Source organism: Bos indicus x Bos taurus, chromosome 8 (assembly GCF_003369695.1).
Source record: "Bos indicus x Bos taurus breed Angus x Brahman F1 hybrid chromosome 8, Bos_hybrid_MaternalHap_v2.0, whole genome shotgun sequence".
NCBI lineage: Eukaryota > Metazoa > Chordata > Mammalia > Artiodactyla > Bovidae > Bos > Bos indicus x Bos taurus.
The window spans coordinates 26841137-26856976 of NC_040083.1; the positions used below are offsets into that span (position 1 = coordinate 26841137).

Sequence of the window (15840 nt, forward strand, 5' to 3'; positions counted from 1 at the left end):
CATTCTGACTGGTGTGAGATGGAACCTCACTGTGGTTTTGATTTGCATTTCTCTGATAATGAGTGATGTTGAGCATCTTTTCATGTGTTTGTTAGCCATCTGTATGTCTTCTTTGGAGAAATGTCTGTTTAGTTCTTTGGCCCATTTTTTGATTGGGTTGTTTATTTTTCTGGAATTGAGCTGCAGGAGTTGCTTGTATATTTTTGAGATTAATTATTTGTCAGTTCCTTCATTTGCTATTATTTTCTCCCATTCTGAAGGCTGTCTTTTCACTTGCTTATAGTTTCCTTCGTTGTGCAGAAGCTTTTAAGTTTAATTAGGTCCCATTTGTTTAGTATTGCTTTTATTTCCATTACTCTGGGAAGTGGGTCATAGAGCATCCTGCTGTGATTTATGTCGGAGAGTGTTTTGCCTATGTTTTCCTCTAGGAGTTTTATAATTTCTGGTCTTATGTTTAGATCTTTAACCCATTTTGAGTTTATTTTTGTGTATGGTGTTAGAAAGTGTTCTAGTTTCATTCTTTTACAAGTGGCTGACCAGTTTTCCCAGCACCACTTGTTAAAGAGATTGTCTTTTCTCCATTGTATATTCTTTCTCCTTTGTCAAAGATAAGGTTTCCATCAGTTCAGTTCAGTTCAGTTCAGTCACTCAGTCGTGTCTGACTCTTCACGACCCCATGAATTGCAGCACGCCAGGCCTCCCTGTCCATCACCAACTCCCAGAGTTCACTCAAACTCACATCCATCGAGTCGGTGATGCCATCCAGCCATCTCATCCTCTGTTGTCCCCTTTTCATCCTGCCCCCAATCCCTCCCAGCATCAGAGTCTTCCATAGGTGCATGGATTTATCTCTGGGCTTTCTATTTTGTTTCATTGATCTATATTTCTATCTTTGTGCCAGTACCACACTGTCTTTATGACTGTGGCTTTGTAGTATAGCCTGAAGTCAGGCAGGTTGTTTCCTCCAGTTCCATTCTTCTTTCTCAAGATTGCTTTGGCTATTTGAGGTTTTTTGTACTTCCATACAAATTGTGAAATTATTTGTTCTAGTTCTGTGAAAAATACCGTTGGTAGCTTGATAGGGATTGCACTGAATCTACAGATCGCTGTCGGTAGTATACTTATTTTTACTATATTGATTCTTCCAATCCATGAACATGGTATATTTCTCCATCTATTTGTGTCCTCTTTGATTTCTTTCATAGTTTTCTATGTTTCATAGTTTTCTATATATAGGTCTTTTTTTTCTTTAGGTAGATATATTCCTAAGTATTTTATTCTTTTCACTGCAATGGTGAATGGCATTGTTTCCTTAATTTCTCTTTCTGTTTTCTCATTGTAAGTGTATAGGAATGCAAGGGATTTCTGTGTGTTGATTTTACATCCTGCAACTTTACTATACTCATTGATTAGCTCTAGTAATTTTCTGGTGGAGTCTTTAGGGTTTTCTATGTAGATGATCATGTCATCTGCAAACAGTGAGAGTTTTACTTCTTCTTTTCCAATCTGGATTCCTTTTATTTATTTATTTTTTCTGCTCTGCTGTGGCCAAAACTTCCAAAACTATGTTGAATAGTAGTGGTCAAAGTGGGCACCCTTGTCTTATTCCTGACTTTAGGGGAAATGCTTTCAATTTTTCACCATTGAGGATAATGTTTGCTGTGGGTTTGTCATATATAGCTTTTATTATGTTGAGGTATGTTCCTTCTATTCCTGCTTTCTGGAGAGTTTTTATCATAAGTGGATGTTGAATTTTGTCAAAAGCTTTCTCTGCATCTATTGAGATAATCATATGGTTTTTATCTTTCAATTTGTGAATGTGGTGTATTACATTGATTGATTTGTGGATATTAAAGAATCCTTGCATTCCTGGGATAAAGCCCACTTGGTCATGATGTATGATCTTTTTAATATGTTGTTGGATTCTGTTTGCTGGAATTTTGTTAAGAATTTTTGCATCTATGTTCATCAGTGATATTGGCCTGTAGCTTTCTTTTTGGGGGGCATCTTTGTCAGGTTTTGGTATGAGGGTGATGGTGGCCTCATAGAATGAGTTTGGAAGTTTACCTTCCTCTGCAATTTTCTGGAAGAGTTTGAGTAACATAGGTGTTAGCTCTACTCTTAATTTTTGGTAGAATTCAGCTGTGAAGCCGTCTAGTCCTCGGCTTTTGTTTGCTGGAAGATTTCTGATTACAGTTTCGATTTCCGTGCTTGTGATGGGTCTGTTAAGATTTCTACTTCTTCCTGGTTCAGTTTTGGAAAGTTACACTTTTCTAAGAATTTGTCCATTTATATATGTCATATATATATATATGACATATATATATGGACATTTATATATGACATATATAAACATAATACATATATTATGTATATAAATATATTACATATTTTACATGTAGCACCAGAAACTGAAATTGTGCTTATACAAGTATGTGATAAACATTGTGATTTAAATAGCTTAAAATTTAAAATGTACACATGCATATACATGTGTATACATGTATGACATTTATGTATATGTATATGTGTATATACTTTTATGATTTTTTCTAACACTATTTTCTGATGCAGGTCATTATAAAATAAATTAATAGGTAGTTTAAAATCTTTCAAAACATTTAAAAACACAAGTTTTTCAAGTACTTCCACTTTATAAGCAGTACTATAAAATTAAATATTTTGATATAGAAAAAGTATTTCACAAACTAAAACTATTTAGCATATGTGCTTCTCTGGTGGCTCAGATGGTAAAGAATCTGCCTGCAGTATGGGAGACCTAGGTTTGATTCCTTGGTGGAGAAGATCCTCTGGAGGAGGGCATGGCAACCTGCTCCAGTATTCTTGCCTGGAGAATCCCGAAGGACAGAGGAGCCTGGAAGGCTACAGTCCATGGGGCTGCAAAGAGTTGGACATGACTGAGCAACTAAGCACAACACAAAATAAGAAGTCAAAACTGGATTACTCATTTATTACTCACTGTAATAATAATGAATATTATATAATGCAAGGGTAAAAATTTTATAAGGAAACTATGAATGAATGAATACATCTGAAACAGGGATACTCTTTGTGCATGCTTTTTCCAACCCTGTGGAACCTCCAACTGTCCCACTTAATTCCAGATAGTTCCAATACACAAACGTAGGTCTCACAGAAGACAAACACTGTTGTCATTCTGGAGTGTTAACAATAAATATAAAAATGCTGGCATTCTGCATAACTAAGGACATTTCTACAACATTAAATTAAGGAGTCAGAGTACTTGCCTGACCAAGGTAATATCCATATCCTTCTGCATAAGTTCTGTCTGTTTATTATTCAGCTCTAATGATAGTGCATTATATTTGCTCTGTGATACTTCAATTTCTTGCCTTGCTTCAATTAAATTGTCTTCAAAGGCCTAAAAATAGAGCATTCATATCACAATCAAATATAATAAATATTAAATAAATAAAAGTCTGTCATATTTAACTCAAAAAAATACACAAAATAAGTGAAAAATTAATAGTGTTTTCAATTTTACTTTTTTTTTCATTTAATTAAAAGAATGTTAGTACAATCAAAGAAACTTTATATCAGTCACAGGTCATTTTTTTCAGAAACTGTAAAAATAACATGGTCTCCTGGTGTGAAAGTTAAGAATCTAAAGCAAATAAAATTGAAAATCTATGTAGAAATTTACTTATTAAAATTTCAATAAAGGAAGGACTGTACAACAAAAAGGTTGCTAATTACATGAACAAAAAAAGAACTCATTAACTTAAATATTGGAGAAGGCAATGGCACCCCACTCCAGTACTCTTTCCTGGAAAATCCCATGGACGGAGGAGCCTGGTAGGCTCCAGTCCACGGGGTTGCTAAGAGTTGGGCACGACTGAGCGACTTCACTTTCACTTTTCACTTTCATGCATTGGAGAAGGAAATGGCAACCCACGCCAGTGTTCTTGCCTAGAGAATCCCAGGGACAGAGGAGCCTGGTGGGCTGCCGTCTATGGGGTCACACAGAGTCGGACTTAAATATTACTCAATAGCCGATATTTTATTATTGCCTTAATTTTAAATGCAGATACATAAACACACTCAGAGAAGAAAAAAATGGTGCAGCAAAAAAATAATAATAATAAGTTTATAATGTTTCAGATTCAAATCATGCTGAGTTCACTTACTGTGGTGAAAGTTCACCTAAAGTTCTTCAAACCTTGCCTTTTCCTCATGATAATTTTGTAAACTGTGTTTTCACTTTGAAACAATTTTAAAATTGATGTTACTTTTTTTCAAAAATATAAAATCTAAATTATTTTCATAAAGTATTAAATAAATATTTTATCTAAAACTAGAAAGTGAAAAAGTGAACATCGCTCAGTCGTGTCTGACTCTTTGCAAACCAATGGACTATACAGTCCATGGAATTCTCCAGGCCAGAATACTGGAGTGGGTAGCCTTGCCCTTCTCCAGGGGATCTTCCCAATTCAGGGATCAAACCAGATCTTTCACATTGCAGGCAGATTCTTTACCAGCTGAGCCACAAGGGAAGCCCAAGAATACTGGAGTGGGTGGCCTATCCCTTCTCCAGTGATCTTCTGGACCCAGGAATTGAACCCAGGGTCTCCTGTGTTGCAGGTGGATACTTTACCAACTGAGCTATCAAAAATACATCATACATTCATTATTTCCAATCCAAAACTGAGCAACAAATTTTAGGTCAAGCACTAAAAATCTATTATACTCTAGAAATGCTCTCATACTCCATATATTCACTGTGTAGTAACTTGAATGAATTTTTGAAGAGAAAAATACTGGGTTTTAGCCAAGATAACACTGCAAGTACATGCGTATTTCATTTTATCATGTTTCCTTTTATTGCACTTCACTGATACTGCATTTTTTTTTTACAAATTGAAGGACTGTGGCAATTTTTCGTCAAGTCTATCAATGTAATTTTTCCAACATTTGCTCACTTCATATCTCTGTTACACTTTGGTAATTCAATTCTTTCATTATTATTATATTTGGTACGGTGATCTGTGATGAATGATATTTGATGTTACTACAACTTACTTCTTCCCTCTTGGCTCAGACAGTAAAGAATCCACCTGTGGATTACAGAACACCTGGGTTCAGTCCCTGGGTTGATAAGATCCCCTGGAGGAGGGCATGGCAACTCACTCCAATATTCTTGCCTGGAGAATCCCATGAACAGAGGAGTCTGGTGGGCTACAATCCATGGGATCGCAAAGAGTCAGTCATAACTAAGAGACTAAGCACAGCACTACAACTTCCTAAAGGCTCAGATGATGGTTAGACTTCTTTAGGAATAAAGTGTTTTAAAATAAGGTTTGTAAATTGTTGCTTTAGACATAATGCTTGCACACTTAACAGACTACAGTATAGCATAAATATAACATTTATATGCATTGGGAAACCAAAAAATTTGTGTAACTTACTTCACTGCAATATTCACTTTATTGTGGCAGTCTGGAACCAAACCCAAAACATCTCTGAGGTATACCTGTACTTCTTAAATTCCCATTTATTAGAAAAGAGTAATTGTATATATATATATATATTACACATATATACATACATACATACATATAATATATATGTAATATATGTATAATATATATACATACATATAATATATGTAATATATGTGTCTAATATACATACATACATATAATATATATGTAATATATATGTATAATACATATAATTACATATTATACATATATATTACATATATATATATATACACAATTACTCTTTTCTAATAAATGGGAATTTAAGAAGTACAGGTATATATATATATATATCAGTAGGTTTGTGCATGGATGGAAGAAAGAGATAGACAGAAGGAAAGACAGGAGGAAAGGGAGGCAAGAGAAGGGATGAAGTGGCTAATCCTTTTTATCCAGTTCACACCCCCCCCACACACACACACAACTTTCTCCAGTAAAGCACTACTCTGTTCTCTGAATTTATGGATTTGTTTCTGTTTATTTATTTTATTTTTGTCTTTTTATATTCTACAAATCAGTGAAATCATACGGTGTTTTTCTTTCTCCATTAGACTGCCTTACTTACATAATAACCTCAAGGTTCATCCGTATTGTCACAAATGGTAAGATTTCATGTTTTTGACAGCTGAGTCGTATTCTACTGTGTGTGTGTGTACATATGCACATATGTATACCATATCTTCTTTATCCATTCATTGGCTGATACAGACTCAGGTTGTTTTCATATCTTAGCTATTATAAACAGTGCCACAATGAACATAGTGGTACATATCTTTTTTAATTAGTGCCTTTGTGTTCTTTAAACAAATACCCAGAAGCAGGATAGCTGAATCATATGGCAGTTCTATTCTTAACTTTTTGAAATCTCCATACTGTTTTCCACAGTGGCTGCCAATTTACATTCCCAACAAGAAATATAAGACTTCCCTTTTCTCAACATCCTTAACAGTACTTATTATTTCTTTTATTTTGAAAAAGAGCTATTCTACAAGGAGTGAGGTGATACCTCACTGTAGTTTTGATTTGCATTTCTGTAATAATTAGTGATGTTGATCAACTTTTCATATGCCTGTTGTCCATATATACGTCTTCCTGGAGAAAATGTTTATTTGGGTAGTTTGTCCATTTTTAACTGGGTTGTTTATATCTTGTTGAGTTGTATGAGTTCTGTATATTTTTAGATTTTATCCTTTATCAAATATATCATTTGTAGATATCTTTTACATTCAGTAGATTGTCTTTCATTTGTAGATGGTATCATTTGCTATGCAAAAGCTTTTTAGGATGATGTAGTTCAGTTAAGTTGCTCAGTCGTATCCAACTCTTTGCGACCCCATGAACTGCAGCATGCCAGGCCCCCCTGTCCATCACCAACTCCCAGAGTTTACCCAAACTCATGTCCATTGAGTCAATGATGCCATCTAACCATCTCATCCTCTGTCATCCCCTTCTCCTCCTGCCTTCAATCTTTCCCAACATCAGGGTCTTTCAAATGAGTCAGCGCTTCGCAACAGGTGGCCAAAATATTGGAGTTTGAGCTTCAACATCAGTCCTTCCAATGAACACCCAGGACTGACCTCCTTTAGGATGGACTGGTTGGATCTCCTTGCAGTCCAAGGGACTCTCAAGAGTCTTCTCCAACACCACTGTTCAAAAGCATCAATTTTTCTGTGCTCAGCTTTCTTTATAGTCCAACTCTCACATCCATACATGACTACTGGAAAAACCATAGCCTTGACCAGATGGACCTTCAGTACAATTTATTTTTGCTTTTACTTCCCTTACCTGAAAAGACATATCCAGAATGACATTGCTAAGACCAGTGTCAAAGAGCATACCACCCAAGTTATCCTCAAAGTTTTATGATTTCATGACTTACATTTAAAATTTTAATCCACTTTTCTTTTGTGTGTGTATGGTATGAGACAGTGGTCTAGTTTCACTTTTTTTTTCCTCCATGTGGCTGTCCAGGCTTCCCAACATCATTTATTGAAAAGGCTATCCTTTTTCCATTGTATTTTCATTGTTCCTTTGTTGTCTATTAATTGCCTGTATAAGTGTGTGTTTATTTCTGGGTTCTAAATTCTATTCCACCGATGTATGTGTCTGTTTCTCTGAAAATACCATCCTGTTTTGATTACTATGGCTTTGTAGTCTAGGTGAAATCATGGACTGTGATACCAATAGCTTAGTTCTTTTTTCTCAGGATTGCTTTAGCTATTCAAGGTCTTTAGTGGTTCCATTATAAATTTAAGAAATTTTTGTTGTTTGTGTCAAAAATGTTCTTGTGATTTTGAAATGGATTGAATTGAACTTATATATTTTTAGGTCATATGGATATTTTAACAATGTTAATCATTCCAACTCATAGGCAAAGAATATTTTTTAATTTATGTATTTTTTCCAATTTCTTAACAATGTTCAGGTCTTTTATACCTTTGGTTTAATTTATTCCTAAGTATTTCATTCTTTTGTTTTGATTATAAATAAAACTGGTTTTCTTCATTTCTCTTTCTACTAGATCTTTGTTCACATATATAAATGCAACACAGGTTTGTATGTTGATTTTGTACCCTGCCACTCTGTCATATTTATTTTTTCTAATAGCTTTTTTTGTAGAGTTTTTTCTTTATCATTTTATAAAATCATGTCATCCACAAACAGTGACACTTTTACTTCTTTCTTTCCATTTGGACTCCTTTTATTTCTTTTTCTTGCCTAATTGCTCTTGTTAGGACTTCCAATATTATGTTGAATAACAGTGGCAAGAGTAGCCTTTGTTCTGGTCCTGATGTTAGAGACAGAACTTTTAGTTTTTCACCATTGAGTATGATGTTAGATGTGGATTTGTCATTTACAACTTTATTATGATGAGGTATGTCATTTTTATAACCATTTAGTTGAGAGGTGTTTTTTTTTAATCACAAATGAGCACTGAATCTTGTCAAATGCCTTTTTTGCATTTATTGAGATAATTATGATTTTCATCCTTCATTTTGTTAATGTGATATCCTATTGATTGATCTGCAGATGTTGAAACTTCTTTATATCCTGGGATAAATCCCACTTGATCATGGTGATGATTCTTTTAATGTACTGTTTTACTTGACTTGCTAATACTTTAATTCAGAAATTTTGCATCTATGTTCATCAGAGATATTGGCCTGTAATTTTCTTTTTCTGTGTGTTGTCTTTATGTGGTTTTTGTATAAGAGTGGAGTTAGCCTCATAAAATGAGTTAGGAATCATAATCCCCTCTTCAGTTTTTCGGAAGAGTCTGAGAAGAATAGATACTAAATCTTCTTTGAATGGTTGGCAGAATTTATCTGTGAAGTCATCCAGATCTGGAGAGCTTTCTGATTATCGTTTCAATTTCTTTACAGTGATATGGTCTATTAAGATTTTCTATTTCTTCATGATTCGATCTTGGAAGTTGTATAATTCTAAGAATTTGTCCATTTCATCTAGTTTGTTCAATTTGTTGGCATAGAGCTGTTCATAATATTCTCTTACAATCCTTCATATTTCTGTGGTATTCATTGTTATGTCTCCTCACTCATTTCTATATTTTCTAGAGTTTTGTCTTTTTTTTTCCTTAAAGAGTATAACTAAAGATTTGCTGATTTTATCTTTTCAAGGAGCTATCTAATTTCATTGATCTTTTTTCCTACTGTCTTTTTATTCTCCATTTAATTGATTTCCCAGGTGGTTTACTGGTTTCAATATACGGTTTAAACTTGAGAAAAGTTCCATGTGTACTTGAGAAGAATATGCATTTTGCTGCACTTGGACTGAATATCCTGAACAAATCTATCCAATCCATCTGGTCTAATGCATCATTTAAGACCGTTGTATCATTGTTGAATTTTGTCTGGATGAACTATCCGTCAATGTAAATTGGGTATTGAAGTCCCCTACTATTGTGTTACAGTCAATTGCTCCTTTTAGGCTTGTTAGTAACTGTTTCACATACACTCTGGTGCTTTCTATGTTAGATATGTGTGTGTGTGTGTGTGTGTGTGTGTGTGTGTGTGTGTGTGTTGTATCTTCTTGATGAATGGTCCCCTTTATCATTATATACTGTTCAATTTCGTCTCATTACTTTTTTTGACTTCAAGTATATTTTGTCTGATATGAGTATGTCTACATCAACTTCCTTTGAATATCATCTGCTTGGAGTATCATATTCAATCCCTTCACTTTGACCTTGCATTTGTCTTTAGAACTGAGGTGAGTCTTCTAGAGACAGCATATAGTCTTATTTTTTAATGCATCCGGTTACTCTGTGTCTTTTGACTGGTGAATTCAATCCATTACATGAATTATAATTGATAGATGAAAACTAAGTACTGCCATTTTACTTTTTGTTTTCTGGTTGTTTTATATCTCCATCATTTCTTTTACTTTGTATTTATGTCTGCTGTTTTGGTTTGCTGGTTTTCTGTGATGCTTTTCTCGTTTATTCTTTGTTCATTTTCATGTCTCTGCTGTAGATTTATATTTTGTGTTTACTGTGGGTTTGGTATAAAATATCTCAGTGGTTAAAAATCCTCTTTTTTTCTGTTGATAGCATCTTCATTTATGTCTATGGATTACATCCTTTTCCTCTTCCCTTTTGTTTTTACTGTCTCAAATTATCCCTTTATATGTTCTGAGTTTTTACCAAACTGCAAGTGGCTATAGTTATTTTTTCCCCTTTAATGTTTCTGCTATAATACAGTATTTAGAAGCCTATTCAAATAGAGTTAAGTTTTTCTGATTCTATTTATCCCCTGCTAAAATACGTGTACCCTTGCCTTTTTATTTCTGATAGAAGAACACTTTTCAACATTTCTTGTACAACAGGTCTAGTTTTGATGAACGCCCTGAGCTTTTACATGTCTTGGAAAACCTTTATTTCTCCTTCATAGCTAAATGATAACTTTGCTGGATAGAGTACTCTTGGGTAAGAGTTCTTGTCTTCCAGTATTTTGAACTTGTTATTCCAATCCCTCCAGACTGTAGGATTTCTACTGAGAAATCTCCTGAGAGCCTTAAAGAGGTTCCCCTGGAGGTTGCGTTCAATTCAGTTCAGTCACTCAATAGTGTCTTTGCGACCCCATGGACTGCAGCATGCCAAGCCTTCCTGTCCATCACCAACTCCCGGAGTTTACTCAAACTCATGTCTATTGAGTCAGTGATGACATCCAACCATCTCATCCTCCGCTGTCCCGTTCTCCTCCTGCCTTCAATCTTTCCCAACATCAGGGTCTTTTCAAATGAGTCAGCTCTCTGCATCAGGTGGCCAAAGTATTAAGAGTTTCAGCTTCAACATCAGTCCTTCCAGTGAACATTCAGGACTGATTTCCTTTAGGATGGACTGGTTGGATCTCCTTGAAGTCCAAGGGACTCTCAAGAGTCTTCTCCAACACCACAGTTCAAAAGCATCAATTCTTCTGTGCTCAGCTTTCTTTATAATCCAACTCTCACATCCATACATGACTACTGGAAAAACCATAGCTTTGACTAGACGGACCTTTGCTGGCAAAGTAACATCTCTGCTTTTTAATATGCTGTCTAGATTGGCCATGGTAGGTTACCATCCTTTTCTTTTTCCTGGCTGAATTTCAAAATTTTGTCATTGACTTTTGAAAATTTAATAAAATGTGTCTTAGACAAGGTTTTTGCATTGAGGTAATTATTCTCTTAGCCTCCTGGTCTTGTATACCCAGTTCTTTCCCTCCTCTTTGGGAGGCTCTTAGCTATCACAGATAAATTTTCTGCTCCCTTCTCCTTCTTTTCTCCTTCTGGTATACCCATTACCCTAATGTTGCCCTTCTAAAAGAGTTGAATAACTATTTTAGAATCTTCTCATTTTTTCATATCTCAATCCTTTTTCTTCTTCTACTACATTATTTCTTAATTTCCATCTTTGAGCTCACTAATTATCTCTTCACTATGATCTGCTCTGTATCCAGCACTTTATAATGCATTCCTCATATCATTTACTGAGTTATTAAGTTCTATAATTTCTGTTTCTTTTTTAGTTTTAAAATCTTTGGTAAAGTATTCCTTCTGTTCATTAACTTTATTCCTGAGCTCAATGAACTACCTTTCTGAGTTTTTGTGTTAACTAGTTGAGCTTCTTCATGACAGCTATTTTGAATTCTCTATCAATCAGATTGCAATGCTCCGTGATTTTTAAGCTTAGTTTCTGGGGAATTGTCATTTTCTTTTTGTGGTAAAGTGTTACTGTGGTTTTTCATGGTGCTCGATCAGTTTTTCCTCTGCTGACACACAGAAGTAGGGAACACCTTTCTGCTTTACTCTAACAATTCAACAGGTCAGAAATTAGAAGTCTTTCTTTTAATTTCCAGTAGGTGGTGATATAATACAAGTTTTGGGCTTCTCTTACTTGAGATGCCTCTGGGTGTATCTGAGAGTCTGCATTTTCCATGCTCCTCTCCCTCTGTGTGGCCCTGTGCCTTCATTATTGTTTCTCGTGTCTCTAGGGTCGTTGGTGCCCTGCTTCCACAAGTGTCATAGTTGCTGCTGCCTGGGGCACTGGGATGGTGGGCTATTCCCTCATATCTGGGATCCTGAATTGCAGGTTGCACAACGATGAGGGAAGAGGCAGGAGGAGGCAGGGTCCTGCAGATGCCTCCATGGTATCCAGTGTTATAACTTTCCTGTGGGTGACTCTGTGGTGTCCAGTGCTGTAATTTTCCTGCGGGTACCTCTGTAGCATTCAGTGTCGTAAGCTGCACTGCTGCAGATGTGCAAGTGAAGGGCAAGAGTAAGGCCTCACTATCACTGCTGCCCAGTTTCTTGTGGCTGCAGGCACCACTGTGGCCAGGAAGATAGCATCATGTGCATCACCTCCTCTGTCACTGTCAGATTCTCTGAGATTGTGGGCACAGGTGCTGGTGTTTATAGACCAGGACTGCAAGCATGCCTCCACTGTTCCCTTCGTTCTGCATCCTCCATATTTTCCAATCCAACCATCTTTAGTGCACAGATATGCAGAATTCTCCAGCATCCTTATGTACTGAACACAGACATCTTTGTTGTGCTGTGGATGTTTTAGTAGTTGTATATTGAAGGTGAAAGACATAGATAGCTTTTCATTTGTGATGGTGCTAACTTTACAGAATATAACTTTAAATGTACATTTTTCAACCAAAAAATTATAACATGCAAGAAAGAGACAAGCATCATTCATAAAACGGAAAGAAACCAGGCAACAGATACTGTCCATGAGAAAATTCAGATACCAGATTTCAAATAGATTTCAAGAGACATTATAAGTATACTTAAAAAGCAAAAGAAAATCATGCTTTTAAAAGTACCATATCTTTTTCAAAACACTAAAATGACAGTCTTATCCAATAGCAAATACCAAAAAAGTATATATTTTAAAACATTCAAATGGAAGATCTGGTACTAAAAAAGCACAGTGACTAAAATGAAAAAAAAAATATATATATATATTAACCTTACCAGAAGAGCTCAACTTTTAATATGAATTGGTAGGAATAAGAACAAAAAATTTGAAGATATATCAAAAAATAATAAAAATGAATAGACACAGAGAAATAATGGGACATAATCAGAAGGAGAGGCAATAGAATAAGGAACAGAAAAAATACTCCAAGAAATAATGGCTGAAAACTACCAAACAATGATGAAAAACATTAATCTATACATCCAAGAAACACTACAAACTCTCTAAGTACTATATATAAACAGAGATGATCATGAATAGACACATCATGGTCAAAATGCTAAAAGCCAAAGACAAGGAGAATCTGTTACAAACCAAAAGAGAAAATGACTCATTATTTCCAATACACTTCAATAATATTAGCAACTGACTTTTCTTCAAAAATAATGGAGACTACAGACAGAGATAGCATATTAAAAATGCTCAAAGAAAAACACTGCCAACACAGATTACTATATCCAGTAATACTATATATCTAGAATACCATAGCTGGATAGAGTATCCAGAATACTATATCTATTGCCAACAGGAATACTATATCCAGTAATAGTATATCCAGTAAAAATACTAACCCATTTATAAACGAAGGCAATGAGTAACACTTGCATAATGCTGAGTATGTAGCTCCGAGCACTCTTGCCTGAAAAAACTTGCAAAAAATAGTAGAAACTGTCCAAAACCAATGTTGGAAAACTCAAAATTTTACAATAATAAAGAAAACGTTGAACCAAGAAAAAGGTAACTTAAAAAATGGATAAAATATTCTTGAATTTTTTATAAGGCCTTCCACAGCTTATTCTCAGTACACTCAGTTCAGTTCAGTTCAGTTCAGTCGTTCAGTCGTGTCCAACTCTCTGCAACCCCATGAATCGCAGCACACCAGGCCTCCCTGTCCATCACCAACTCACGGAGTTTACTCAAACTAGTGTCCATCGAGTCGGTAATGCCATCCAGCCATCTCATCCTCTATTGTCCCCTTCTCTTCCTGCCCCCAATCCCTCCCAGCATCAGAGTCTTTTCCAATGAGTCAACTCTTCCCATGAGGTGGCCAAAGTATTAGAGTTTCAGCTTTAGCATCAGTCTTTCCAATGAACACCCAGGACTGATCGCCTTTAGAATGGACTGGTTGGATCTCCTTGCAGTCCAAGGGACTCTCAAGAGTCTTCTCCAACACCACAATTCAAAAGCATCAATTCTTCAGCACTCAGCTTCCTTCACAGTCCAACTCACATCCATACATGACCACTGGAAAAACCACAGCGTTAACTAGACGAACCTTTGTTGGCAAAGTAACGTCTCTGCTTTTTAATATGCTATCTAGATTCGGACACGACTGAAGCAACTTAGCAGCAGTAGTAGCAGATTGGTCATAACTTTCCTTTCAAGGAGTAGCATCTTTTAATTTCATGGCTGCAATCACCATCTGCAGTGATTTTGGAGCCCAGAAAAATAAAGTCTGACACTGCTTCCACTGTTTCCCCCTCTACTTTCCATGAAGTGATGGGACCAAATGCCAGGATCTTCGTTTTCTGAATGTTGAGCTTTAAGCCAACCTTTTTCACTCTCCTCTTTCACTTTCATCAAGAGGCTCTTTAGTGCCTCTTCACTTTCTGCCAAAAGGGTGGTGTCATCTGCATATCTGAGGTTATTGATATTTCTCCCGGCAATCTTGATTCCAGCCTGTGCTTCTTCCAGCCCAGCATTTCTCATGATGTACTCTGCATATAAGTTAAGTAAGCAGAGTGACAATATACAGCCTTGACATACTCTTTTTCCTATTTGGAACCAGTCTGTTGTTCCATGTCCAGTTCTAACAGTTGCTTCCTGACCTGCATATAGGTTTCTCAAGAGGCAGGTCAGGTGGTCTGGTATTCCCATCTCTTTCAGAATTTTCCACAGTTTACCGTGATCCACATAGTCCAAGGCTTTAGCATAGTCAATAAAGCAGAAATAGATGTTTTTCTGGAACTCTCTTGCTTTTTTCGATGATCCAGTGAATGTTGGCAATTTCATCTCTGGTTCCTCTGCCTTTTCTAAAACCAGCTTGAACATCTGGAAGTTCACAGTTCACGTAATCCTGAAGCCTGGCTTGGAGAATTTTGAGCATTACTTTGCTAGCGTGTGAGATGAGTGCAATTGTGAGGTAGTTTGAGCATTCTTTAGCTTTGCTTTCTTTGGGATTGGAATGAAAACTGAGCTTTTCCAGTCCTGTGGCCACTGCTGAGTTTTCCAAATTTGCTGGTATATTGAGTGCAGCACTTTCACAGCATCATCTTTCAGGATTTGAAACAGCTCAACTGGAATTCCATCACCTCCACTAGCTTTGTTCATAGTGATGCTTTCTAAGGCCCACTTGACTTCACATTCCAGGATGTCTGGCTCTAGGTGAGTGATCACATCATCATGATTATCTGAGTTATGAATGTCTTTATGAATGTCTTTTTTGTACAGTTCTTCTGTGTATTCTTGCCACCTCTTCTTGATATCTTCTGCTTCTATTAGGTCCATACCATTTCTGTCCTTTATCGAGCCCATCTTTGCATGATATGTTCCCTTGGTATCTCTAATTTTCTTCAAGAGATCTCTAGTCTTTCCCGTTCTGTTGTTTTCCTCTATTTCTTTGTATTGACACACTAGCCATCTAAAATCCAAGAATTTTAAAACAGTATAATTCATATTGTGGCAGTAGCCAGTGTTCCCAGTAGGTGGTCTTTTCTGGTTTGGGAAAGAGCAGAAAAAAAACTTTGCTAGCAAATTACTGTATGTGTCTATTATAACTGGTCTAGTGGTGACCAAAAGGATGCAAAGGGATTATCTCTGACCAGACTCTGAACA

General features: G+C 36.0%; 1 protein-coding gene across 4 annotated transcripts in view; it reads right to left on the bottom strand.

The window, feature by feature from the left end:
• The window catches only part of CNTLN (centlein), a 352880-nt gene that overhangs the window by 207097 nt on the left and 129943 nt on the right, over positions 1 to 15840 (bottom strand). For all 4 annotated transcript variants that reach the window (XM_027549176.1, XM_027549174.1, XM_027549178.1 and 1 more), the window contains exon 6: positions 3270 to 3403. In XM_027549176.1, the coding sequence (XP_027404977.1) occupies positions 3270 to 3403 (134 nt within the window). The remainder of the gene's footprint in view (positions 1 to 3269; positions 3404 to 15840) is intronic.